Source organism: Syngnathus acus, chromosome 1 (genome assembly GCF_901709675.1).
Source record: "Syngnathus acus chromosome 1, fSynAcu1.2, whole genome shotgun sequence".
NCBI classification, from domain to species: Eukaryota; Metazoa; Chordata; class Actinopteri; order Syngnathiformes; family Syngnathidae; genus Syngnathus; species Syngnathus acus.
This window is the reverse complement of record NC_051087.1, coordinates 1,021,588-1,048,597: the sequence shown is the minus strand read 5'-3', so window position 1 is coordinate 1,048,597 and position 27,010 is coordinate 1,021,588. Positions and strand designations below refer to the sequence as shown.

The 27,010-nt window shown below is 47.4% G+C and overlaps 2 protein-coding genes across 4 annotated transcripts in view; one reads left to right on the top strand and one right to left on the bottom strand.

Moving 5' to 3' along the window:
* The first annotated feature begins 701 nt into the window (after positions 1–701).
* Positions 702–26,477, top strand: elfn1b (extracellular leucine-rich repeat and fibronectin type III domain containing 1b). Of its 3 annotated transcripts, XM_037248980.1 has the most exons (6): positions 702–1,180; positions 9,744–9,816; positions 22,452–22,875; positions 22,939–23,092; positions 23,170–23,336; positions 23,408–26,477. In XM_037248980.1, the coding sequence occupies exons 3-6, from the start codon at positions 22,643–22,645 to the stop codon at positions 25,443–25,445; spliced, it is 2,592 nt and encodes an 863-aa protein (XP_037104875.1). In that variant the 5' UTR covers positions 702–1,180; positions 9,744–9,816; positions 22,452–22,642; the 3' UTR covers positions 25,446–26,477. The 3 variants fall into 3 exon arrangements, with proteins under 3 accessions (XP_037104875.1, XP_037104893.1, XP_037104883.1); XM_037248998.1 differs by lacking the exon at positions 9,744–9,816; XM_037248988.1 differs by lacking the exons at positions 702–1,180; positions 9,744–9,816 and having other exon boundaries at positions 22,034–22,875.
* The window catches only part of mad1l1 (mitotic arrest deficient 1 like 1), a 26,652-nt gene continuing 18,967 nt past the window's right edge, over positions 19,326–27,010 (bottom strand). Inside the window, exon 19 of the mRNA XM_037249029.1 lies at positions 19,326–20,479. The gene's annotated coding sequence lies outside the window, so the exon portion shown is untranslated. The remainder of the gene's footprint in view (positions 20,480–27,010) is intronic.

The following is a 27,010-nucleotide window of genomic DNA, read 5'->3' as shown; positions in this document are numbered from 1 at the left end:
CATTGTCGTAGCTGAGCAGGAGCCGCTCAAAAGGATTTGGGGCTGGCGGGAGGGGGGGGCAGTCTGGTGTGAGCGCAAATGTGGGAAGGCGTCAAGGGCAACGAAGGGAATGTCGACGAATGTTTCGGAGCGGCTTTGATGTTGCAAGAACAAGGTCAGGTTTTCAAGACAAGGGTCAGGATTTCAGGATAGGCTGGGGTTGAAAGGTTCAAACCTGACTTTTAAAAAGGGTGGTGCTGTTTCAGATTAGGGGTTCAAACTAAGGTTAGGCTGTCAAGGTTCAAACTCGGGGTCAGGTTTTAAATGAGGGTTTCAAATCCGGGGTAGGGTTTCAAATGAGCCATTGCTGAAGGGGGTTTTAAGTCAGCCTGGATGATGGTTTTCAATCAACGTTTCCTTTTCCGTGAACTGAAGGTTCGTCGTTGTTTTGAGACGTTTTTAAAGGTTTCATTGTTAGATTCAATGCAAATTATGTTTTTGTGGAAAGTAAAAATCCAAATATGAGCTACTTTTATGAGAAAATATCAAAAGGAATTTTTTATAAGAAAAAAAAAAAAATCACACGCCATCCAATGATGGAAACCCCAATAACCGAGGGGGGACTAATAAATGCCGACTCAGGGGGTTTTGTGATTTGTTTAGTTCTATTTGTTTTTTGCTGTCTAAAAATGAATGCACCTCATTTGTCCTCTGCAGCCCCGGAACAGGACAGCTGGATGAGAGAAAAAAAAAAAAAGAAGAAGAGGAGGAGGAGGAGAATTCCGACGTATTAATCTCCGTCTGTTCCAGCGAACCAGCCACAGAGCGAGCGAGAAAGCCAGAGAGAGAGAGAGAGAGAGGAGGGGGAGCCTGACGCAGTGATCACCACAAACTGAGAAGAGGAAAAGGAGGCAGTGCATCACATCACACCGCCACAAAAAAAACGAAAAAATAATAACAGCCTTCCCGACATCCAGCCTAACCCCCTCGGACGCTCCACGCCGTGCCCGAGGAAAGTGCACTGCGAGCGGGGGAAGAGAGAGCGAGTGAGAGAGGACACGGGGACCGGACGGGCACTGGAGGAGCGAGGGGGGTGGCTGGCTGGCTGACTGGGAAGGAAGGAAGGAGGGAGGAAGGCTGGGGGACGCGGAGCCTTTTCAACCCGAGGAGGAGCTGCCGTCAGCGGATTGGAGGCGAGCAGGTAAGGAGCCTGAAAGCGCCACGTTTGCGCAGGAAACTTTGACATTCCTGCGCAAACGTGTCCTTGCGCACGCACAGATGCATGAATAGGCAGTCTGACAGCCGATGTCCCTTTATTAAGCACACATGATACGAGCTGTTCCTAATCATTTGGACCTTCCGCTTGTTGACAAAATCTTAGGTACGGCTCGCTCTGCTGGTAATCCTAATGACATTCGATGTGTGCGTGGCCCGCGGTGTCATGCCGCTGTACTGTACTGTCTTGCTGTTCAGGACCCCGGACAGCGACCGTCATTTATTTTTCAATTTTGGTTTGGCGGTTGTTACACGTTGCAAATCACATGATTGGAAATTAGAATATATGCACAAGCATCTTTAAAGTCCCATTTTTATTCACTTTTTGCTTTCTTTGCCAAAATGAATTTCTTGCTGTTTGTGCACATTCGAAACTTTCTTTTCTTCTACTGGCTACATAGGGACGATAGTAACTCAAGTAAAACAATATAGCATAATTAGATAATATATACATAATTGAAAGTATCCAAGTCACGTGATGCTACTTCGTACGGCTAAAAAAAGCAAACACCACGCGGGTGGTGTTCACGTACGCCAAGGCGCCAGAAAATACGAACGGCTTCCTTCCAAACATCGCTAGCTTCATGATAACACTCGATCTAAAACGCTAGCTTGTCAATGGCACAAAAGTAATCGGACAAGTCTACAGTCATTTCTGATTACTTCATTCTTACCGGGGAAAAAAAAAGTGGCAAAAGTCTTTGAGCAGGGAAGCAAACGAGCCAAACGAACACAGCAAGCAAGCGAGCGAGCACCCTGCCGATTATGTGTGAAGAAGTCCATGAAATGATTTCTTTCTATAACGAAGGCGCAAGGCAGCTATTTCGGGATGAAAATGTTCCCGCGTTGCATTCCTTCACATTTTGTGTTGTTAGCGAAATGCAAACACAATTTAGACGGCACGAATGCGGTGACACCAAAAAATGATGATCTTGGCGAGAATGCGCGCGCGCACGTTGGCTGAAGTAACGCGCGTGGATGAATAATGCAAAGCGCTCCCTCCCTGCGGGAGACTAGTTAGCATTGCAGGAAGAATTTTTGCTTCTTCCACTGGGGACACGCTAATGAGGAAGTTATTGTTACAAGTTGCAACTCTCCTGCACCCTTGCACGCGCACGTGAACGCGCACGCACAGGAAGCAAGCGCTCCGAGGTGACAGACATCCTGCCGTTTGTTGCCATGACGACGGCATCCTAGCCTCTTTTTTTCCCCTCTGGGGTCTGTTCCACGTTGACTATATAGTTGTTGTTTTTTTATTATTGAATTTGTGGGTTTTATACCTTTTTATACCTGTCCAAAAAAAACTCGAAATTTCACAGCAACAAACAAATATTAAGTTGGGCAATACAATTTTCGTTTACTCGTTGTTGGTAACTTTGTCTATTATGAGTAGACCCACCAAAATTTTGGTTGTTTCTTCAACTCGCCCCAATAATTTTGGTTAATTGGTCATGTTTTGCATTGTTGCACGGAGCCTCCTTGTAAGTTGTCGCCATTTACTGTCCCCAAAGTAGCTTGCGTTGTCACTGTAAGAGCAGCTGCGCTTCCAGACACAAGCGTGTAGCCGCCGCCGCCGCCGGCGGCAGAACGTCCTTGAGTGCTCACGCTGACGCATAAAGCCCGGTTTGCGCGGCCCCTCCCATGGCCTGCTCGGCTCGGTCGGCCCTCGCAATCCGGGCCTGATTGTGAGGGACGTCTCTGTGCTTTAATGCAATTTGTTGGGCCAAGGAGCCAGAGAGGGACGACTGATGTATTGACTTGGATGGAAGAGCGAGGCTGCGGGGCTAATCTCATTTGGGCTGGCCGTGATGAGATTCTGCCCTGTTTTCTCTCCAAGATGATGTGACTTTGCTCTTGACATCACATCATCTCTTTTTCTCCTTACGTGTGTGTGTGTGTGTGTCATTTATGATATTATCTGCAAGTGTTGTTTTGTTCCCACTCTAAACGTCTAGCTTGCTTTTCCTACATTTATGTCACAGAGCTTTTCGAAACCGTAACTCCGATTGCCCTTCTGGGTCGACGGGGTGGAAAGCTAAGGCTCAAATAAAAATGTCAGCCGCAGTCGTCGCTTTCACCGAGCAACCAAAAAGAATTCTCGTCTGACGCCCGTTTTGGTCCAAAGTGGTAAATTCCAACTCGGAACTAAAACTGGAGTTCATTTCCAAGATGGATGGGCGACTCCAAATTGCACAACATCTTTCTGAGGTTTTGTCAAATTTGATGACTCGTCATAAACCGTCCCAGGCCTTCCCAAAAACAAAAAAACACTTTGTTTTAGAGCTCGTCAAAGTTTCCCATTAAATTGCTATCACAAATAAACGCACAAAAAAAAGTCTCCAGAATCTGACCATGGAACGACCCAGAAAGTCGGCCGTGGCCGTCCCGTGGCCAGCTGACCTTTGCCCTTCCCGGGCCTCCTTCAAAGTCCAAGTTAGCGCTGGCTGGGCTAATTCGACAAGACGTCTGCCTGCACCCCATTGGCTGGCCGTTTCGTCGTTAGCTAGGATTCCCGCCGTTGTCATGGTGATGCGCGAGATCTAAAGGGGGGGGGGGGCATAGAGGAACAAGGATCAGCTAGCACAGCAACTACTCCGCTACGTTGCCAGTGTATGGAATTCCTGCCATAGAGCCGTTTATAGTTTGCTACGTGCTTGCGTGCGCGTGTGAGAATAACATCACTGTGATATTTCATAATAATTCTGATGAAGTGTGGGGGGGGGGGGGGGCGTTGATTTGTGCAAATTCCTCAAGTGACAATATTGGATTATTTTCTTGCTGTCTTGTTATATCATAGTCGTGTGTGTGTGTGTGTATCATAGTTCACACGTCCTTGTCATTTCTTCGACACTTTTTAACGATATGATGTTGTTCTGTCACGTTGGCTTGGCTCGTGCCCCGTCACGAGTCCCAATATTAGGTACACCCGCGCCATCCAACCAAGCCGTATCCAATTTTCGCCATTGACATATACGAGAGTTGTTGCTCATATCTGGACGATTTCTTAGCGACGATTCACTCAATATAAAAAATATTGGCTATATATATTATTTATTGTATATTGTATTATAAAATGAGCACGTATACGTCATGCAGATTCACAACTAGAGTCGGGGCACGCACGCACACACACACACACACACACACACACACACACACACACACACACACGTCTTCTCTCTGCATATGCGCAACAATCCCCGCGTGATTTCCAGAGAGAGTTGCTGCTCAGCATCAGCTGGCGTTCGAACGAGCTGACTCAAAACACACACATACACGAAAGGGGCAAAAAAAATAGAAGAGGCTTCTCGAGCTTTGCCAGAGACTCTCCCAGATGACTCTCTGCTGTGCATCGCCACGACAACGCCATGCAGTCAAAGCCAATTATGAGGCCCGTTCGTCACGCTCGTCACAAGCGGGGTCGCCGCCGCCGGGATGCGGGACCGTTCGGGGTAGAAACACAACAAAGACGACAACATCATCAACCCCATCGATGTGGTGACCCCCATCGACCAACGTCACGTCGTCCCGTTAAACATAAAGCCGCATACGAGACTCGCGTGGAGCTTTTCCTTTACGGATCGGGAGATATCGTCGTTAAGATGTAAATGCAACTACAAAGTACGTCCTGATCAGCAAAAGGTCCCGAAGCCAATCACGCTAATGAGATCCTCTGGGATGCGTGTGCGTGCGTGCGCGCGTGTTTGCTTCCTTCAGATGTACTGTCCTCTTTTTTTTTTTTTTCTGTCCTAATGCGTCTTCGGTCAAGCAGCTGACATGGAGTATGCTGTGTTGTGAGTCACATTGCGTCGTACGAGAAGAAGAAGAAGCGCGATGGCGTCGTTAAGTTGCGTTTTGTTCTCGCTGCCGCGCGCGCATTATAACGACGGGCTATTAGACGTCAGGCAGGCCCCTAATCAGAATTAATTAGAGCTTCTTATCGTGTACTGATCGCGTAGCTCTGCGGCATGTTGTAGATAGATTTTGTCAAAAAAGAAAAAACAGGGCGAGACACCCCCATCAATGACTAAGAACATCACAACCAAAATTCAACAGCTGCATGAACTGTCATCAATATGTGCTTCATCAATATCAATGTGATTAACCACAACGCAATCATCAACAACACAATCGTTAACGACCCGGCGAAATCCAAAACATCATTAATCAACAAGTTGTTATGGATCGCGTCGATGTCATTGACAACGTGATCGACGACCTCGTAGCGACATCGATGACTTCATCAAGAACAGAAAGGACACGATTAACAACAGCAACCACTTGAACGAGACAAACGTCATTAATGATGTCATCGTCCGCACAGATTGGTTACACAATTGATTGCTTTTGCTCTTAACTTCTTTTTACGTACTCGTTAAAGCTACGGAAATTAAATCAGTCAATCACGGCATCGGCCAATCGTCTTAATCACGTTTGTCTTGTCACCAGTTGCCGGGCAGAGTTCTCAGGTCTCGGCAAATCACTCCTTCCCTCTCACTGTTCCACCTCCTGCTGATGTCGTGATAGTCTCAGATGGATAGTGCAGATCCGGAGAGTCGGTTCCGAGGCACTCGCAGTTGTTTCATAAGACACGATTTGCTCGATGACCTGCGATGCACGCCGACGTGCGCCCGTCTAATAAATGTCATCCGCGATTGCGTCGCTTGGATAATTAATGAGCTGCTGGTCCTCCTCCTGCGGGAGACGGGCATCGCCATAGGAATGTGACCGATGCCCGAGAGTCTGAGCGGTAATAAGCAAGTCTGGCGAATTGTGCCTTTCGGGGCACTTCTAATCCTGCCCTATCAAGTTTGCCTAGCAACAAGCAACGGGAAGTCGACTGAATCCTGTGGGCAGTTCTAATCCAGCCCTATGAATTCTGCCTGGCGACAAGGCCTCAGGGCAGCATTGGCTTCCGTCCCCCCGTTTTGCTTTGTTCTCGTTTGGGTTTTATATCTTTTCCCGTTCGACCTCCCCCACTTTGTCAGAATGAAAAATAGATGACGGAGCGTTCCCCGACGACGCTCTGAGCGTGACATCTACCTGATTAAATCGGCATCTCGTCTCTCTGCGGGGGAAAAAAAAAACAAAGATATAGATCATCCGCAGGAATTCCTTTGGATATAAAAAGTTCTTCTCCGGCTTCTATCTTATCTGAGTCCCCGAGCCAAACTCTGCCAAGGATTTCCTCATTTTGGATTTTGATTCCAGCGGTTGCATCTCCAGCGTGGATTTGGTTAGCTCTTCTTCTCCTTTGTCTGCTCGAGAAGCCTTGAAACAGACGGCAGTGGCACTATTTTATTCGAATCAAGCTTCCATTTACCGGAGTGGCAAAGACGGCAAGCAAGAAATTGCTGTGAAAAGTTCAAGTGTGCTCCTTTTCTATTTACGGAGCGCTGCTTTTTTGCGCATGTAAAGTTCAATTGCGATTGCTCCAGTGTTGGCGAGAACACTCCAACCAGAACGCTGTGCCATCATTGTAATGGAGATTGTTTGATGATCCACGAGTGTTGGAAAAGTGCCAACCATTTAACACAACTCTAGTTCCGCCCCCCCCCCCCCTAAAAAAAATGTCTGTCTGTTTCAATTACTGTTCAAAGACGTCCTGCAGCTCCTCAAAGTTGAAGTTGAGTGCATTTTTTTTTTTTTTTTTTACTGGTAGGTCTGAATTAAGTCGGAGATGTTTTGCCATCTATTGAAGGCGGGGAGTTTATTTATTTTGTATCTGCTGAAGCAGATCGAGATGGACTAGAAGCCTCGGCAGAGGCGTGCGATCTCGCCTTCGGTCCCGCCCACGTGCGGCCCGGCCCGTCTTGAAATCCGCCGGCGGTTTTCATAGCGCTAGCTCTCAAGAGCCGAGTCGGGCCAGCCAAACGACTTTACATATTTAATGCGTCGCCGCCGGCTGAAAGGCAACAGGCGATCGTCGGACGCCTCGCAAGAGCGCGCGGCTAAATGATGCCGCTGCTGCGGGCATCCTCGTTTCCGCCCCGCGGGTCCCTCTCTTAGCCCGCATGCTTTTTAAGACTCGGCATGAATTGGAAATGAGATTTAGCAGATGTGCCTTTTCTCTCTCAAGCAAAACTCAAAGTGCTTTTTTTCTTCTTCTTCTTCTGCTTCTCAACCAGTAAGCGTCACGACTTTGCTTTTCAGGCACTCCTTTTGGTTCTGCGCCCAGCTGAAATTGCTCAAGTGCTGACAAGGATCTGAGACGTCTCAGATCTTTGAAATTTTTGCTTTACACAGGGGCAGAGCTACAGGGTGGCCAGGGGGCGGACTGGCCACCCCCATACCTTAGGGAAAATTTCGATATCTGTGAGTTTTTTCTAACTGAGCTTTAAGTACAAGAATCTATTGCCATTAGAAAATGACAAAAAACTGGTCCTCCAAAAAGTTGAAAAACTGGATTGGTGAGTGCCAACAAGAACTCTGGAGATTGGAATGCAGATGAAAGCGACGGGCCTTGACCGCGTGTCACCCGAGCAACCTCGAGGCCGCGTCGTGCCGTCGGCTAATGAGCCTTCGGCGGCGCGGGAAGTCCTGAGAGGTTTTCCTTGCCAGGCGGGTCGTGACCTCTCATGATTTTGAATAGTCTCTCACATTAAAAAAAACAAAAACTAAGTCCTGGCTCTAAATGAGGGCTTTAATTAGACTTGTAAGAATGATATGCGGTAAGAAAATATTGATTATAATTTTCAAATTTTGAAAAATTTCGACATTCTTTATTTTTTGTATATTTGCATGTACAGTATACATCCGCATATATTAAATATAATATATCGTAATACATTGCATTGATCAAGCTAATACCGCTAACAGCTAGCATCGACTCATGAGCTAACCGGCTAACAAACGACAGCGAACAATCTCTCTGTTCTACAATCGTTCACATTGCGACCACACGGGGGCGATGTGTCACACGGCGGCATCATGGAAGTCGATGCTCGCCCACGCGGCAAATCTGCTCAATCGGTCGTTAACAGTCGCCGCTAGCACGTAGTAGATAGCACACACAAATGCAGTGGAACACAACAACAGTCGCGGACAATTTGGGGTAACAAGCACTAAGTGTGTTACGTAAGCGGGCGCGCGCGCGCGTGTGTGTGTGTTAGTGCGTACTGCATTGCGTTGCGGCCAGAGAACACTTGTGTATCTGCCTTAATTGAACTGCACTCAAGCATAAATTAGTCCACCGCATGCCAGCGCTGCACTTTCTGCTGTGTGTGCGCGCGCGCGGGCGAGTGTGTGTTGGGACGACTGCCTACACGCGCGCACACAAGAAGAATGGATTGCAAAAATCTATTTTTACGAGGATTTGAACACACACTACCAAGTAGGTTTTGCATTCGCAGCCCACCTTTCTTGATCTATTTCTTTGCCAAATTCGTTGTTTTCTTCTTTTCATGTCCTCATTTTTTCATATGAAGATTTTTGAGAAGTGGTTTTTTTTTTTTCTTTCCGGGGGCGAAAGTGCAACTTGAAGACTTTTCTGACAGCAGAGGTTTGATTTGCATTATTGCTGCGCAATGCGCGACAGAAAAGCCGGAAGTGACAACAAAGTCTTTCTTGTTAGCGTTGCCATGACAACGCGAGCGAGCTACTGAAAGCAGGTGTCTTGCTTGAGCAGCCTCCTCTTGCTTAAGTCTCTCTCCTCTTCCTTCTCGCCTTCGTCCCTCTGCGTCTTTGTGTTAACATAAATGATTGAGCTCCTCTTTCATCCTTTTCACTGCTGCGTATTTATTATTTTTTATTTATGGCTCCGGTTTGAAGCCGTTTTCTCCCTCCTCCTTTGCTACCTCTGTCTTTCTTTCACCGCCGTCGCCCACATCTCCTTCATTTCTTTCTTTTTTTTTTGCTGGCAGCGAACAATTACTTGTGCTTGAGGCGCTCTCTGCTAATGTGGTAAAGGATCAAAATGAGGGAATTGGAGGAGTGTCCATGCGGCACTCTTATTTCCTCAAATGATTTGAAGGGTGTGTCCTCCTCCGAATACAAACTAACGCATTAAGACCGTTTGCTAACCAAATCAGCAGCAATTACAGATGAAACCAAGCGTTGCGGTAGTTTTGGTCCACTGAGTCCAAATATTTTTTTTTTCTTCGGGAAACCAGAGAGTAAAGCAAGCTGGCGAGTGATAAAATATGTTCATTGGTTGATTAGGTATGATTAAGCTCATTGATTGGCCAACAGCTCATGCCTGCCATCTAATTGGCTGGCTAAGTAGCATTCAAATCAAAGGCGCGTGTGCTCACAAAAAAAAACCAGCAATTCTGACTTCATAAGTAATGAGATCATACTTTAATGTGGGGACATTTTTTTGCTGATTCTTTCAGCGCTCTCCTTTCTTTAATTCTCATGGCGAGAAGCGAACAAAGTAAATGACATTCAGCATCCATCAACTCTTGCGTAGCGCTCCCTGGACACCATTTAAAAGTAGAAAATAATATCAGAGCTCCTCTGCTGATTGCCTTTTTTGTGTGTGCTTTCAGAAGCGTCGCCGACAGGATCGAGACGACATGTGAGGAAAGTGTCGCCTGCGCGCCGCTGTGAGGCATCAGCCAGGTAATGCGAACGGACGGGTACGGGCGCAGAGATCGCCGAACGCCAGGATATTTAAACACCCCCCTTTCCCCGAGCGACAGTATGATCAAAGCGTAACAGGTGCAGACTTTAATGGAAATTGGCCGTTTTCATAAAGCATGCAAATAACAACCAAGCCAAAGTCCCTTAAAGCTCGTGACGCAATTGAAGTCATCGCGGTCAAAGTCAACGACGCCATGAGTGAAAAAACGTCTTTTTTTTGTTGTAAATTTGTAGATGCCAGATGAAAAGAAAAACACCAAGTATTGCAAAATGAAGCAAACTGCGCTTTTTGTTGCTCTTTTTTTGAGAGTTCAGCCACCAGGCGTTGCGCAATCCTCCGCTAAACGCACTCGGAGACTAATTTGGCAAGAAAAAAGATGAAGATGAACACACCGTGGAACACAAGCCGGCGTTGCACACCGCAGCTGCTCGTTGTGCGTGCGTGCGTGTGTGTGTGTCTTGGCCTTATTTACGAGTCTCATTTACAGTAAACAGATGAGTTAGGCATTCTGTTTATGTGGCGGCACAACGGGGTCCACGGAGCCGCCGTTCGTGGGAAAGACCGAAAGATGCCGCCGAGCTGCTTCATGCCCACAATGATCTATTTATCAATTCCCCGTCCTCATGCTCCCCCCTCCCTCCTCCTCGCTGACCTACTTGCTCAATCGCTTCACAGCACTTTCAATTCAACTTGAACAACACTTTTTGGTTGTTTCTTTGCGCCCCCCCCCGACCCATTGTCGCGTCCCCCTTTCCTTCCCTCATTTACTTTCGATTGCTTATCGGGCCCCGGAACAAATAAGATAAGCGCGGAGACAATTGGACACTCGGCTCGCATTGTTTGCACGCGCTCACTTTTCGCCTTTTCTTGAGGAGAATGACGGAGGAGGGTGCGGATGATAAGAAAAGGCCGGCAAATAATAAAAACCGCCGCCATCGTTTAATTAGCGTGTAACGATGAGAAAATATCGAGCCCGGCTGATTTAAAGACGCTCTTGCTTGATTGCGTATATATATTTTTAGAATATTCCAATGATGCAAATGACATTTGAAAATGGAAGTGATGCGATGGATGATGCGGCACTTGCGATATGCTGTGACGTCATGCTGAGATTTGGTGCAACGACGTGTCGGTGACGACCGTCTTAACTTGAATGGCGCGGCGCAGGACGTCATCACAAAAAAGAGGCCTCGTTGACATTACGATGTCAGTCGGGGAACGTTTTATTTTTGTGTGTCGACGCCAACCGCCGCGCCGGGACGACGTGAGTTGACAGCATCCGACAGGCAGGCAGCACAAATATTTGGGATCAGATACTTTACACGCTTCATATGAAGGGGCGGGGCGGGCCTTGTCACTCAACTGCAGTCTTTTGGGGTAAGAATAGAAAACAATAAAACTGGAGTTGAAAGCGCGATAAATGGACTACATTGAAAAACGAAAAAAATACCTTTGATGGTCGATTGTAGACTTGTCAAAAAGGATTTTTTTTTTTATTTAACAAAGGTGTCGGACTCCAGTCCAACTCGACTAATGTTGCAATTTGGACTATTTACAAATGAAAATCGGCATTTTCAAGTTGAGTTACGAAATGGACATAGAAACAAGTAGGACTTGATCCAAGTTCGGACTTGACTCGACAAGACACGACTCGACGCGCTTGATGCTTGATCAGAGTAACTTGTGTCTTAAAAATTGAAGCTTGAGATTTGAGATTAAAGTCAAGAAAGAAAAACATTGTCAAGATCTAAATCCAACCCCTCCGGCGCTTCAATGTCAAACAATCATTTTTATATTGATGTTTTATGTTCAAAGATGGCAAACAGGATGAGTTATTTGCTTCAACGCTTAGCCGAAAGACTTCAGATGACTTCCAAAACGATTCGCTAAAAACCTCACCGGACTTTTTATCTGCGTGTCGAAACATACACGGGCTAATGATGATGATGACGATCCAATCTGCAGGTAGCCAGCCCGCCTGGCACTCGGGCCCGCGCCGGTGATTGGATTAGCATACGTGAGATGTTATCGCGGCGGGAGCGGCGACCTATCGGGCAAGCGGCAGAGCATTAATGCCAGCCACGATACGATGAGATGGAAATGATGAGCAGATGGAGGTTCATTTGACGCCAAAAGGTGGCGGCGATAAGAGCGGGAGTTGCGGCGGCGAGAGTTAGCTTCGTAATGGCGGTTACAGGGCGTCACACGGGGAGATTTTCAACTTCCAAACTCCACCGGAGTGTGATTGGCTTGTCGGGAAGCGGCGGGTGCTCAGGGTGGCGAGGGAAGTCGAAAAAAAATGGAGCCAGAGTGTGTTTTCAGCTGATATACTTCCTTGCCGATATTGGTTCGCATTTGTCTGTTCTGGGACGAACTGTGATGGAATACTGATGATACGAGCGTGCACACACACACACATGCACACACACACACATGCACACACACAGCCCTATCTTCACCCCCACCATTTATTCTCTCACCACATACTCTACATTCTGTCTGCTCAACTGATTTCCTGCATGCCCGGCGTCTGAGCTCCTCGTGCAGCTGCACTTTGCCGACCCAGATTTGCCTCCCTTCCTCCCTCCGTCCGATCTCTTCGCGACGCCTTTGGTGTAAGTCGCCCGGGTGACGTCACCGCCGTCCAATCTCTCTCTCGTCGTCCGCCGGCTCAGGTGTCGCGAAGATTCGTGGCGGGAGGTGCGGGACAGCCGGCTAGAGGGCGGCCCAAATCCGATGAGTCATGCGTCCTCATGTGACGCCCCGCTGGGCACTTGTCTTGAGTGCACCATTCCGATTCGTCACTAAATGCTCTTTACCAAAACACGGACTGGCACTTTGGTGTTGTGAAGACTCCCAAATTGTTTTTTCCAACAAGACACACACACACACACAAAGAATCAACAAAATGGTTTCATCGAAGACTAAACGGTCTTTGGCGTTTCGAGTTTGGCAGAAAGAAAATTCCGATAACAGATGAATCAATTCTGCTTCCATCCGTGCACCCAATTTGGGCCTGCGTGTAACATACGGGCATTGACCTTGAGTGTGCTGGTCACTTGGGCCCAGCAAGCTTTTCTTTTTTTTTTTTTTCTTTCCCAGAGCTCAATAAAACACGGGATGATGTATGGGGGTGGAAAGTCGGCAGTGTTTGGCCCCGGAGGTTCCGAGCGAACGGCAGCGCGTTTTGACCGGCTGCCATTTGTCCGGATGACTGCAGCGCCATTAAAGGAGAATTCGTGGGGGGAGGGGGCGTTGCTTTCATCACTGACGGATGGACGAGAGGTGACGCAGAAAAAGTTGACTTCTTCCCTCCAAGAAGCGCCTCCGTTTTTTTTTTCTTTTTTTCTTCTTCTGGCCTTTTGGCCGCCCAGAACCTAATGAGTGCCATATGCAGCCGAGAAGTTGTTTTGTTTTTGATGGCTCGCTATCTGCGCGGAGGAGTTCAAAGACGGAAGCTGCTGTCAGAGCCAGACGGCAAGATGAAGGAGCTCATTTCTTCCCGGAAATGTCAAAACTCAGTCGGATTCAAAAGTGCGAGACGTCAGATGATTCCTCAGCTTTTAGAAAGAAAACATTCAGTTAGTTTTTAATCAAAATAAAGGGAAAATGTTTGATTAGAATATTTAGGTTATTTTTTTTTTATTTGAAATATACAAGCATATTATTTATATTTATTTACAATATATTTATATTAACTTATATTTATTTATATTTTTTTCTTTGTTAGAAATAAAATTTCATAAATGTTCAAATTTACATTTATATTTGTGTTGACATTTTTTTTGTTACAAAATAATGTTTGTATATGGAGGGGGGAAAAATGATGGAAGTGGTGAACTTCTGCTTTGCAAAACTTTTGAGCCCAACTTGCGCTTGAGGCGTTTGTGGGATGCCAAAAAGCATCTGGTGGCGTTTGCTGGCGGCAAAATTGCATTTCAACGGGCCATCTGTGTGCTCTCTTTCCAAATTAAACATCTGACTTTGCCGCCGTACACAAAATGTGGGATTTATTTGAAGTGGCGAGCGAACAGACCTGCTTTCATTGCTTTGTTACCTCTGCCAAGGACGCCGCGCTGGCGCTGGCGCCAATTTTCGATTTTGACACAACCGCTAGCCGAGTAAGTCACGCCACTGATACATTTTCTGCGCTAGCGTGTTACCATGCTAGCTACCGTGCTAAGTGCAACGGTCACTGATTGTTCACGGCTCCACTCCGTGACTCCCCGCGTCTTGATTGGAGTTTGTCTTGTACCTTTTCTGACTCGTAAATAAGAAATGAAGTAAGTGCTTAAAGCGCCTGTAACGAAATGCTCAAAATACTTGGACGCGGACGCCTAAAAAGTGGCCCTGAAGACTGCGTGCTTGGTGAAGCGTCATCAAACCTGATAGTGCCCGACTCAATCGCTCTTCTGGGAGGCACTAGCCAGTCAACCAAATCATCTGAATCACGATTTTCATTCAACCGAATCATCTATGTTTCCATTGACTTTGTTGGCTTGGGTGAAAAGACGTGTTCATCTCCGCTGACTCTGACTCTGACTCTGGCATACAATGGGAGTCGTTCTTTTTTCCGTTCATATAACTTCAACCAGTAGGTGTCGGTAATGCGCATTGAAACTGGTGCCACCTCGCCGTAAAACAAAACGAAGAAAATGACGTCACTTCCCGTTCACGAACGAGTCGTGAATTGCATCACCCGTTCACCAACGAACGGATCTGTGAGTTAACGAATGAGTGAGTGAGTGAGTGAGTGAGTGAGTGAGTGAGTGAGTGAGTGAGTGAGTGAGTGAGTGAGTGAGTGAGTGAGTGAGTGAGTGAGTGAGTGAGTGAGTGAGTGAGTGAGTGAGTGATTGATTTGCATTTCCAGTTCATCGCGAGACCGGATCAGCGAGGGAACGAATCCTGACTTTCCCATTCGCGAACGAGTCAATGGGTCAACTGCCTTCCTTCCCGTGCGTGCATCAACGGAGTGAACGTGTTGCGTCGTCTCCCTCCTGGCGTCAACTATGGAAGCCAGAATGTCGATTGACGATTTGCCAAAGAAAGAACCACTCACTGAACCACCACTTCTTTTATGCAAGCTAACGGCTAACTTTATTGCATGAAGGGATGCCCCGTTATGCAACAACGTATGCTTCTCTTTGGGTCATCTTGATTTTATAACACTTATCGTAGTTTTTAAATAACGTGTATGCATATCTACGCCTAAATATTGTTGTCCAATCTATCTACTTCAATTTCACATTGGATTGCTGGTTTGAAATGTACTTTTATTATTATTATTTTTTTTTTAATAAACATCTATGTTAAAACTTGTCTGGTGTTTTATTCCTTGTTTTTATATTCGCCAATTAAAACATAAAAATTGGATATTTGGTTAAGTGCTTTATATGACAATATGTATGTGTTTTACGTTGTCATATGAGTTGGTGTCCCACAAAATAACAAATGTCGGTGTTACATGTCAAGTTGCTCCCATGTTATCTCGAGTTACGACTGTTATGGTTAGGCGAGTTGCGCAGTTTTGTGTTTCGCGACTGCATATTCGTCACAAGCGACTTGGAAGTTCCCTGATTGCAAAACTGTTCAAATTCTCAATAAAAACACTGAACGAAACGTCTTGTTTGCATTTCTGACTGGCTGCATAAAATAGCAAACACTATAAAAAAAATAGTAGTCATCAATGAGATTTGAACCCGTGACGCAAAGAAGAACAGTTTATGTGTCAGAGCCATAACTGCTGAGCTATCGTGACACTCAGTAGCTGCTTCAGATAATGTTTATTATACCCAACAACACAAAATTACCTGGCGAGGGTGTGCGTTGACTGACCCGCCCATGTTAACTGGGGGGGGGGGGGGGGCTCACCCCCACTTTCTGATTGGCTGTTTGATCTGTGACGTCACTTGGACACTCCATTAGGTACACTGCCATTTTCAAGTGTACCTAATAACAGGCCACTTTATTAGGGAAGCTTGACACCTGTGACCTTTGACCATGATATTTCCCTAATAAAGTGGCCTGTTATTAGGTACACTTGAAAATGGCGGTGTACCTAATGGAGTGTCCGAGTGATTCCCTCGTTAAGCGCACCTGCGTGAAAAGTTTTAGCTCCTGCGGAACGTGAAAGGAGCTAAAACTTTTCACGCAGGTGTGTTTAACGAGGGTCACTTGGAAAACATATTGGAACGCGGCCCCGAGGACTAGAGCTTGACACCTGTGACCTTTGACCATGATATTTCCCTAATAAAGTGGCCTGTTATTAGGTACACTTAAAAATGGCGGTGTACCTAATGGAGTGTCCGAGTGATTCCCTCGTTAAGCGCACCTGCGTGAAAAGTTTTAGCTCCTGCGGAACGTGGAAGGAGCTAAAACTTTTCACGCAGGTGCGCTTAACGAGGGTCACTTAGAAAACATGTTGGAACGCGGCCCCGAGGACTAGAGCTTGACACCTGTGACCTTTGACCATGATATTTCCCTAATAAAGTGGCCTGTTATTAGGTGCACTTGAAAATGGCGGTGTACCTAATGGAGTGTCCGTGTCATTCCCTCGTTAAGCGCACCTGCGTGAAAAGTTTTAGCTCCTGCGGAACGTGAAAGGGGCTAAAACTTTTCACGCAGGTGCGCTTAACGAGGGGAATCTTGGAAAACATGTTGGAACGCGGCCCCGAGGACTAGAGCTTGACACCTGTGACCTTTGACCATGATATTTCTCTAATAAAGTGGCCTGTTATTAGGTGCACTTGAAAATGGCGGTGTACCTAATGGAGTGTCCGTGTCATTCCCTCGTTAAGCGCACCTGCGTGAAAAGTTTTAGCTCCTGCGGAACGTGAAAGGGGCTAAAACTTTTCACGCAGGTGCGCTTAACGAGGGGAATCTTGGAAAACATGTTGGAACGTGGCCCCGAGGACTAGCGCTTGCCACCTGTGACCTTTGACCATAATATTTCCCTAATAAAGTGGCCTGTTATTAGGTGCACTTGAAAATGGCGGTGTACCTAATGGAGTGTCCGTGTCATTCCCTCGTTAAGCGCACCTGCGTGAAAAGTTTTAGCTCCTGTGGAACGTGAATGGAGCTAAAACTTTTCACGCAGGTGTGTTTAACGAGGGTAACCTAGAAAACATATTGGAACGCGGCCCCTCGAGGACTGGAGGTCGACACCCCTGATTTACGTGAAAAGTGCCACACCCGCCCTCACCCCCACTTTCTGATTGGCTGTTTGATCTGTGACGTCACACGGACACTCCATCAGGTACGCCGCCATTTTCAAGTGTACCTAATAACAGGCCACTTCATTAGGGAAAAATCATGGCCAAAGCTGAACTGAAAGTGAAAAGTGCCACACCCGCCCTCACCCCCACCTCCTGATTGGCTGGTTGATCTGTGACGTCACACAGACACTCCATTAGGTACACCACCATTGTACGTGTCAAGAATGTGTATTTGACTACTTGCTCTTTATTTTGGGGGACACCAACACATATTACACAACGTAAAACACATACATATTGTCATATAAAGCAGTTAACCAAATGTCCGATTTTTGTTTTCATGCCCAAAAAAATAAAAACAAGGAATAAAATACCAGACAAGTTTTAACAAGTTTTAATGTTTATTAAAATAATATTAATAAAAGTACATTTCAAACCAGCAATCTAATGTAAAATTGCAGTAGATATATTGGATAACAATATTTAGGCGTATATATGCATACACTTTTGATTTTTGTTTTCATGGCCAAAGAAAAACAAGAATTAAAACACCAGACAAGTTTTAACAGGTTTTAATGTTTATTAAAATACTACTAATAATAATAATAATAATGATGATAAAAGTAAATTTCAAACCGGCAATCTAATGTGAAATTGTAGTAGATATATTGGATAACAATATTTAGGCGTATATATGCATACAGGTTATTCTAAGTGTTATAAAATCAAGATTACCCAAAGAGAAGCATAATCTCCCCGTTTTTGCATAACGGGGCATATCTTCATGCAATAAAGTTAGCCGTTAGCTTGCATAAAAGAAGTGGTGGTTCAGGGAGTGGTTCTTTCTTTGGCAAATCGTCAATCGACATTCTGGCTTCCATAGTTGACGCCAGGAGGGAGACGACGCAACACGTTCACTCCGTTGATGCACGCACGGGAAGGAAGGCAGTTGACCCATTGCCTCGTTCGCGAACGGGAAAGTCAGGATTCGTTCCCTCGCTGATCCGGTCTCGCGATGAACTGGAAATGCAAATCACTCACTCACTCACTCTTCCACTCACAGATCCGTTCAGTTCGTGAACGGGAAATGCAATTCGCGACTCGTTCGTGAACGGGAAGTGACGTCATTTTCTTCTTCGTTTTGTTTTACGGCGAGGTGGCACCAGCTTCAATGCGCATTACCGACACCTACTGGTTGAAGTCATATGAACGGAAAAAAAGAACGAATCACTTTAGGAAGTTATTCGTTCACTCTCGTTCACTGAAAAGATTAGTTTGTTCGAACGAATCGTTCCCTCCCGAGCCAACACTATCGCTGTGTTGTTTTTTTGGCTAAACTTAACACGAGCAACATTCTATATAGTTGTTGACCTTTAGCCTGCCATGTTGTGATCACGAACACACGAACGCTGGCTTGCCCACATGATGAGTGTTACCTAACTGACATTCAGCCAGAGTCAGGCTGCCACGACCGGCTCACTGCGCTCCCGCCCGGAGCGCCGACTCCCTCCGCTCGGGCCGCAGTCCCTCATCCACCCCCCAACAACGCCCAACTGTCCCCCCCCCACCCCAGTGTGACTCACTGAGCGCGCTCACAGGCTTCTGCAGCTTCCTGTCATGGTGGGACCTGACAGCGGTCTGCTGTGTGGTGCAAGTGTGTGCGTGTGCATGTGTGTGACGACACATTGAGCTGCCGTGAGCCATCCCATGAATTCATTCTATTCCATAAGTCCTTTTCATTCCAGAAGCTGTCACAATGATTCTAACTTTTTTCCTGGATTTGATCTGTATCATCATCATCTCATCACACAAGCACCATTTTGGTCGCAAAAATGACTCCCCGCCCTCCCGACTGTGAGCATCAAATGACTACTCTGTTGTCCAGTGTGTGTGTGTGTGTGTGTGTGTGTGTGTGCGGGTGTGAATAATGAGGTGATTTTTATTCGTCCTCCTCGTCCCCTCGCCCTGTCAGGACCACTGATTCAATTTGTATGTTGAGCTAGAAAGGGCTGCTAGTGGGCCACTCTGAGTGTGCACGTTTGCACGTGTGTTTCTTCTCACCCTTGAGACGAGCATGAGAGATGCTGAGTTGAACGGATTTTTTGACAGGCATGCGTGCGTGCATACATGCAATAGTACACACCCCCCCCCCCATCTACCCCAGGAAAAAAAAATGGAATCATAAACTGTGCAATTTGTGCTTGGCGTATATAACAGCTTGCTGTTAGCAGAGGTTACACACTCACAGACACACACACAGAGGACAAACAAAATGAATCCTAAAGTTTCATATGCGGCGTAAGTGCCAAGAACCAGACAGACCCGGCTCAACAGATGGAGCTCGTTGCCAGTGCGCGCATATATGTGTGTGTGTGTGTTTGCTCTGTGAGCCCTTCAAACATCGGGTTGAAAATCCAGCAAACAAAGACACAAACTAATGATTTGGTTTCGGATTTAAAGCGGCAGCAGTGAGAGGCCTCCCAAGGAGATTAGCACTTATAAATTAGCATCTGACTTGTTGACATGTAAAAGGATGCAAGACACACACACAGATGCACCTGAAATCGTGCTTGATCTTCCCCGGTGCCTGAGCTCCGACTCAACAAATGCATCATAGATGAAATCTACTTCCAACTGACTTGTAAATCTCCTGGAAAATGTCAGAGAGTCAAGAGGAAAGGAAGGCATCAAAGGTGCGTTTGTTTTGTGCACCTAGACAATCTGGTTGCCTTTCTAACTTCATGACCAGCTAATTGACCGATCGACCATCCACAAACTAGCAAACGTGCCCACGTACAGAAATGATTCGTTTCAAATGACTATTTGGAAAGTAGCACAGTGGCACAGCACGACGAGCAAAGGCTGATGGCAGCAGGCTCACTATTTGGCAGGCGTGAGCTCGTCGCATTCGATTTGAACAAATCGAACCACCGGTTGCAGTCCAATTAACGCCGAGTCTCACTTCCCCGAATCAAAAAGCCATCAATTACTATCATTTTGCTATTTCTGCTCTGACGATTCACACACACGCACACACACAAACAGGCGCCTGAGTGGTGATTTAGCGTAGCACGTAGCATCTGTCAGGAATGATGAACCTTTCCATCCATCACGACGTCTCTGAGCGTGATCCACACGCACGAGCGTCACGCACGCACACACACACACACACCTGGCTGAAAGGGCTGTGTGGCTTTGATGGATTGGTTCGAAATCAATGTCCTTCCATCAAGTTGTTGATGAAGCGGACTTTGTTCCCAAGCACGTTTGACACAAGACGGTCGGTATCTCCGGCAATTGGTCGCCCGCGTCAGTTGTCGGCGTGTGCGGCAGCAGCAGCAGCAGCGGCCGAGCCATTGCTTGGCTTTGTGTCAGTCAGTTGCTTGTTCGACATTCACACTTGAAGGTGGAGCGTTCGAGGTCACATCTACAAGAGAAATGGAGGTCGTGGAGTTTAACTGTCAAACGGCAACTTGTTCCGCCGTACTTTTTTGAGCCCGATTGATTTTTTCTCCAAACATTTTCAACACAAGTCTTTTTTCCTTTTAAAAAGAGCTTGCTATTGTCTGTTTGTGCAAGAAGGTTATTGATTTTTGCCCCAAAAAAAATCACATAAGCACCGCACTATTGAAAACAACACAACATGGAGATAAAAACATTTACCTGTCACACACTTAAAGGTTACTTTTAAAAAAATCTTTGGGTGCCTGCATGTAGGCAAATGCGTGTATGTATGTGTGTGTGTGTGTGTCCTGTTCTTATAAGTTTTGGGGACTTGTCAGACAGGGTCATCATGTTGCTATGTGTGTGTGTGTGTGTGTTGTCTTTGCATGTGTACGAAATAAGAATGTGCCAAATCCTTTCATGTCAGCGGCAGTGATCTGGTTTGTTTGTCTGCATGTGATGCCGCCGCCGCCGCCGCCGCCGCATCACTTTCACTTGCTCATCTGCCACATTAGCGTGTGTCCGATACTCTGCGTGTGCGTGCGCTACACACACATCACGCTAATGTGTGTGTACTTGAGTGTGTGAAATCCCATCGGGTGTGGTAAAAAAGCCTCTTTGGCACACGGCCTGAGTGCTCGGAGGAGCAGACTCGATTTTTGTAGCGTTACGAGGCGCCGCTTTTGCAAGTTTCATATTGCAACATGTCTAAGATGTGATAAATATCCCGAAGTTGGAATTTGTAGCTGATGAGGATGACGTTAAAACGTTTCCCGTCAAAACACATTTCAGAGTGATCAATGTTTAACGAGTTGACGAGTGAACCGAGGCAGAAGCGAGCGACAAAACGTGGCCTTGAGGTCAGCGTTTGTTTTTTTTCTTCTCGCGGTGCGCCGGCAGCACATCATTATCACATGAAAGTCGTCGAGTGTTTGAAATTTCCATAAATGCCTTTGCCGGCGCAAGTTGACGGCGCCTCGGGAGACGCTGACGAAAAGGGGGCGTGTGTCACTGGCGCCCGCGATGGGCCCGAGCCGCCATCGTCACCGCTGCCGCTACTGCTGGGAGCGTTTGATTTATTTGATCTTATGTTTTTAAAACGAATTATTAAAGGATAAGAAATAAGGGCGAGATGAGACATGAAAACGGGGGACCAACGAAGACTGACTTTGGTGCACTTTGGCTTCATCGTGAAGACAGTTAGCTTGGCCTGATTGAAGACGACATTTTTTTTTTATGTTGATAAAAATATTTTCAATTTGTTGACATCTGCAAATAAAATATGTTTCTCAAAGGAAAAAGTCTCTTTCGTTTGCGTTGGATTTAATCGAGAGGGGCTTTTTTTTGTTTGCCACAAAATTGCTTTTGATGTTTACGAAAACACTCGAGTTGGCTTCGACTAAAAGTCGCCTCTGGTGTTTACAAAGACGTTTACCTTTGAATTGAATCTTCTGGAAGCCTTCGTCATCCGGCTATTATGATTTTTTTTTTCCATTTAGTTTCTATCACTTTTCTTCATCATTGCAAACGTACTAATGCATTAAAGTTAATCGTGCGTCATTATGATGGGATTGCCCTTATTCTCCTTTATGTGCCGCCAACACGGCGTAGCTAAATGGCTAATAAATACATCCTTTATCGCGTGGTGTCTCCCACCCAGGAAGGTGCCCAAGAAAAGCTACCGTCAGCGTCAAGATTTAAGATTTTGAATATAGATGGTGTCTGTGTTCTAAAGAGGCCACGGATAGCGCAGGCTGTGGATTTTATTATTATTTTTAATTATTATTATTTTATTTTTATTATCATTATTATTAGGGTTTTATTTCTCTTACATGACCAGACCTTAGAGAAGCAAAAAGCAGGTCTAAGTTGTGGCGCAGGCGGTGGACAATAATGGACGAAGGTTTTGCCAATTGTTAAGAAGTTCTTGTCACTTTGTTCTCTTCTCCTCCAAGGGTCCAGTCAGGGCCGGAAATCCGAGGATGAGGGAGCGCGAGAGGAAGTACTCATCCAATCCGAGGGGCAGACGGCCGCTAAGGACATAAGGATTGACCGCTTTTCATCTCCGATTAACAACCTGGAGGTTTCGTGTTCCTTTCCCGTCTCTTGATTCCCGCTACCACACATTGTCGGGTGACTTTCTCCAATGGATACCGTGACGACGTTACATCAGGCCCAGCGGCCGAAACGAACCGCCAGCGGGGGGATCTCGCCCTCCGTCACTTCTTTCCTGGGCTGGGTCGTCCTGCTGTCCGTCGTGCGGTTGCCAGCGGCGACGGCCGACTGCTGGCTCATCGAGGGCGAGAAGGGCTTCGTGTGGTTGGCCATCTGCAGCATGAACCAGCCGCCCTACGAGGCCATCCCGGCTCACATCAACAGGTAACACCCCTCACGGGTCAGGGGTCGAGAACTTTGCCCGACCTTTGTCTGCCTCGACCGCAGCACTATCGTGGATCTGAGGCTGAACGAGAACAAGATCCGCTCTGTGCACTACTCTTCGCTCAGCCGCTTCGGCAACCTCACCTATCTGAACCTCACCAAGAACGAGATCAGCTACGTGGAGGACGGAGCCTTCTCGGCGCAGTTCAACCTGCAGGTGAGCGTCGACTGATGATGAACGATGCCACTGGCACCTTCTTAAAGTCACACACCATTCTCTCTACCTCCCCCAAGGTTCTCCAGATGGGTTTCAACAAACTGAGGAACCTGACGGAGGGAATGCTGCGAGGCCTGGGCAAGCTGCAGTACCTTTACTTGCAGGCCAACCTCATCGAAACGGTCACGCCCAACACCTTCTGGGAGTGCCCCAACATCGAGAACATCGACCTATCCATGAACAGGTACCTTCCAAACGGAGCCCCGTCAGATCAGTCCAAGATAAGCTACATGATATCTATTGTGTCTTCGGCAGGATCCAGGCGCTGGACGGTAGCTTGTTCTCAGGACTCTCCAAGCTTACCACCTGCGAGCTGTACACCAACCCCTTCAACTGCTCCTGCGAGCTTCTGCCGTTCCTGCGCTGGCTCGGCGCCTTTCCCAACCGGACCAGCGAACGCATGGTCTGCGACGCCCCTCACGGCTTCTCCGGCTACAACTTGCTTAGTCCCAACCCCCGGGCGCCGGCCCAACGCGACGCGCTGCACGTGCTGGGCCTGGTGTGCACCGAGGACGGCAGCAATTCCACCGCCTTCTACATCAACGGTCTGCTGGACGCCACCACGCTGCCGCCGGACTTTTCCCCGTGCGGACTGGACGACTGCGCGTCGGGAACGCCGCCCGACGAGGTCATCTACCACACCATCTTCACCGAGATCAACCCCGTCATGACGCTGAAGCAGGTGCTGCACTCCACGGCGGTCATCACGGTGGAGATCCCGCACCCTTACCGGAAGATGTACATCCTGATGCTTTACAACAACAGCTTCTTCACTGACATCCAGAACCTGAAGTACCAGAGGGAGGATATCACACTGCCCAACCTGAAAGCAAACACGGACTATACCTACTGCGTGGCCTCCATACGCAACTCCCTACGTTTTAACCACACCTGTCTGACCATCTCCACCGGTCGCGGAGCCAGAACGGAACGGGTCGCCAATCAGTCGTCGGCCACCCACTACATCATGACCATCCTGGGCTGCCTGTTTGGAATGCTGCTCTTTCTGGGCCTGGTAGTCCACTGTCTGAGACGGAAGAGGATCACAGAGGAGAAGGAGCGCAAGATGAATCGGATCCAGAGGACCCTGATAGAGCTCAAGTATGGTGACGAAGGCGATATCGAGGGCGGCGATGGCGGCGGCCCGGTTTCTCAGAAGCTACCCCCTGGCGGCGACGGTTTGTCAAGGATGCCCTACCTGCCTCAGGGCACCGAGATCGATCCCTACCAGTTGCAGGAGGTGCTGGAGACACCTGCGCACAAGCCCGCCAAGCTCAACTACATGGAGGTGAGAGGGTCCGCTGTGGAGAGGGAGCGGGAGATGTCACCCCAAGCCAACCCTCAGGGTTCCGTGGCCGAGATCTCCACCATCGCCAAGGAAGTGGACAAGGTCAACCAAATCATCAACAACTGCATCGACGCCCTCAAGTCCGAGTCCACTTCCTTCCAGCAGGGCATCAAGTCCCCTACCTCAGCGGGCGGGGGGGCCGTATCCACCGCCGAGCCGCAACTGGTGCTCCTCTCTGAGCAGCCGGGAGACCGAGGGGGCGAGTTTCTCTCCCCTGTCTACAAGGGGGGGCGAGGGGGCCGAGGCTACCACCATTCCTTGCAGCGGCACCACAGCATGGAAGCCCCTAGCACGTCCAAGAGGCCCAGCACCTCCTCGTCCCCTGGCTCGACCAGGAGTCCCCGTTCCTTCCACTCAGAGGGGGCCTACCACGCTTCAGAGACTCGCTACATCGAGAGGAGCTCGCCCAGCGACCGCGCCGTGGAGGAACCGGTCCGCGCGGTCAACCCGGCGGCGGCCATCCTGCGCGCCGAGGCCCAGAGGATCCGGCAGTATCACGAGCACCGCCACTCGTACCCGGGCTCCCAGGAACTGCAGCGCCACCCGCAGATTTTGCAGGAACTCCACTACCATCCCGGTGGACGCAAGCCCTCGGTCCTGGACCCGCTCACCCTCGGCCGACAGGTCAAGCAGAGAGAGCTGGCGTACTCCCAGCTGGCCCCGCACTACGCCCTGTCCCCCCAGTACCACAACCTCAGTTACTGCTCCAGCCCGGAAGAGGATGAGGAGGAGGAAGAAGAGGAAGGGCTTCTGTGCACCCCCACGTTGGGCCTGTGGGAGCGCTTCAAGCTGCACCGCAAGAGGCACCGGCAGGCGTCCATGGAGGACGAAGGCTACGTGGCGGCCGGCCACGCGCTGCGCCGAAAAGTCCAGTTTGCCAAGGATGAGGATCTGCACGATATTTTGGACTACTGGAAGGGGGTTTCGGCCCAGCAGAAGGCCTGAGCTGAGCTGGCACGACACTGTGGAAGACCTGTAAATAGAAACGCCGCATAACCAGGAACCCAAGAATTATTGAAAACAAGGAGTAGTAAAAAAAAAAAAATCATAACTTAGATTCTTTTTTATTTCTAATCTAATGGAACTCATAGCTGAAACATATGTAGCTGTTTGTATGTTTTCACAGAGGAAGGAGAAAAGCTTAACATGGCAGCCTATCCTGCTTTTTTTTTTTTTTTTTAGGATGTTGTGTCTAGGGAACCAACAAGGACCGTTTTCTGAGAGACATTTTAAAGGACTGGACCCAATTTTAGAATGGGTTGCCAGGCAACGTTAGTGTCCCCTTTCTTCTGCAAGCCACTCTCAACTTTCTATTGATGCGTTTCCACAGGGAACAAAAAACAGGTCCTACTTCTAGTACCTGGCTAGTACCAACTACCGGCCGGCACTATCAAGTGGATTCGTCATTTGCCACGCCCACATTACGGCGCCCAGTTTGAGTCCCTGGTTTTCCTCTCTTCCGACTGCTGAGTTGGCTTTTCAGCACCTCAAACCTGCGCCATCAGGAATATGTGGCGAGAAAGGGGCCAAAGTGAGCAGCGTATAACGTGCCAAATGTTCCTTCTGACTTGCCAAGTGGTTTTCTATACAGAATTTAAAGATTTGAAAAAAAAATGTTACTATGATTATTATTATTATTATTGATATGGATTGTTCTTATCTTCTTACTGTTCCTATGATCATAATCGTCAATTGTTTGAATGTGGCAAAGGGACGTGATAGAATGGGATGGAAGAGCGCCCCCTTCCTACCTGGAGGACTTCAATGGAGGATACAAAACGGTTCTCGAACATTCACTCTATATTTGCAACAGATGTTTTTTGAAATGTTTCAGACTTTTCTCCCAACACCGAGTTAGCTAGTTAGCTCAAGTTTTTTGATTTAAAAAAACAAACAAACTTCAAATGAATGTCTTTAATTCCCACCAAATTAAAAAAAAGTGGGAAATAAACTGCACTGTTCAAAAATTCAAAAAAACTTTTGAAAGGGAAAAAGAGCTTGGAACTCTCCGGGAAAAAAAAAAAAAAAAAAATGCCGTAGCTCCACTGTGTCTCATAGCAACAGCGGCGTCCTGTTGTCTAAATTGTATTTTGTCCTTGCTTTTTCTTGTTTTGTCTACTTTAAACATTTGGTTCCACTGTGGTGCCGTTGTGCCAAACTTGACAAATCATAACAATTCTACACACACACACACACACACACGCTTAACATTGACGATTTGCCAAATGTGAAATTGCACAAGAAGGCGTCACATTTTCAAGCAGCCAATCATCCTTAAGACCAAAGTACTGTGCTAAAGGAATTGACAAACCCTCAAAGCCCCCCAACACACACACACACACACACACACACACACACACACACACACACACACACACACACACACACACACACACACACACACACACACACACACACACACACACACACACACACACACACACACACACACACACACACACACACACACACACACACACACACACACACACACACACACACACACACAC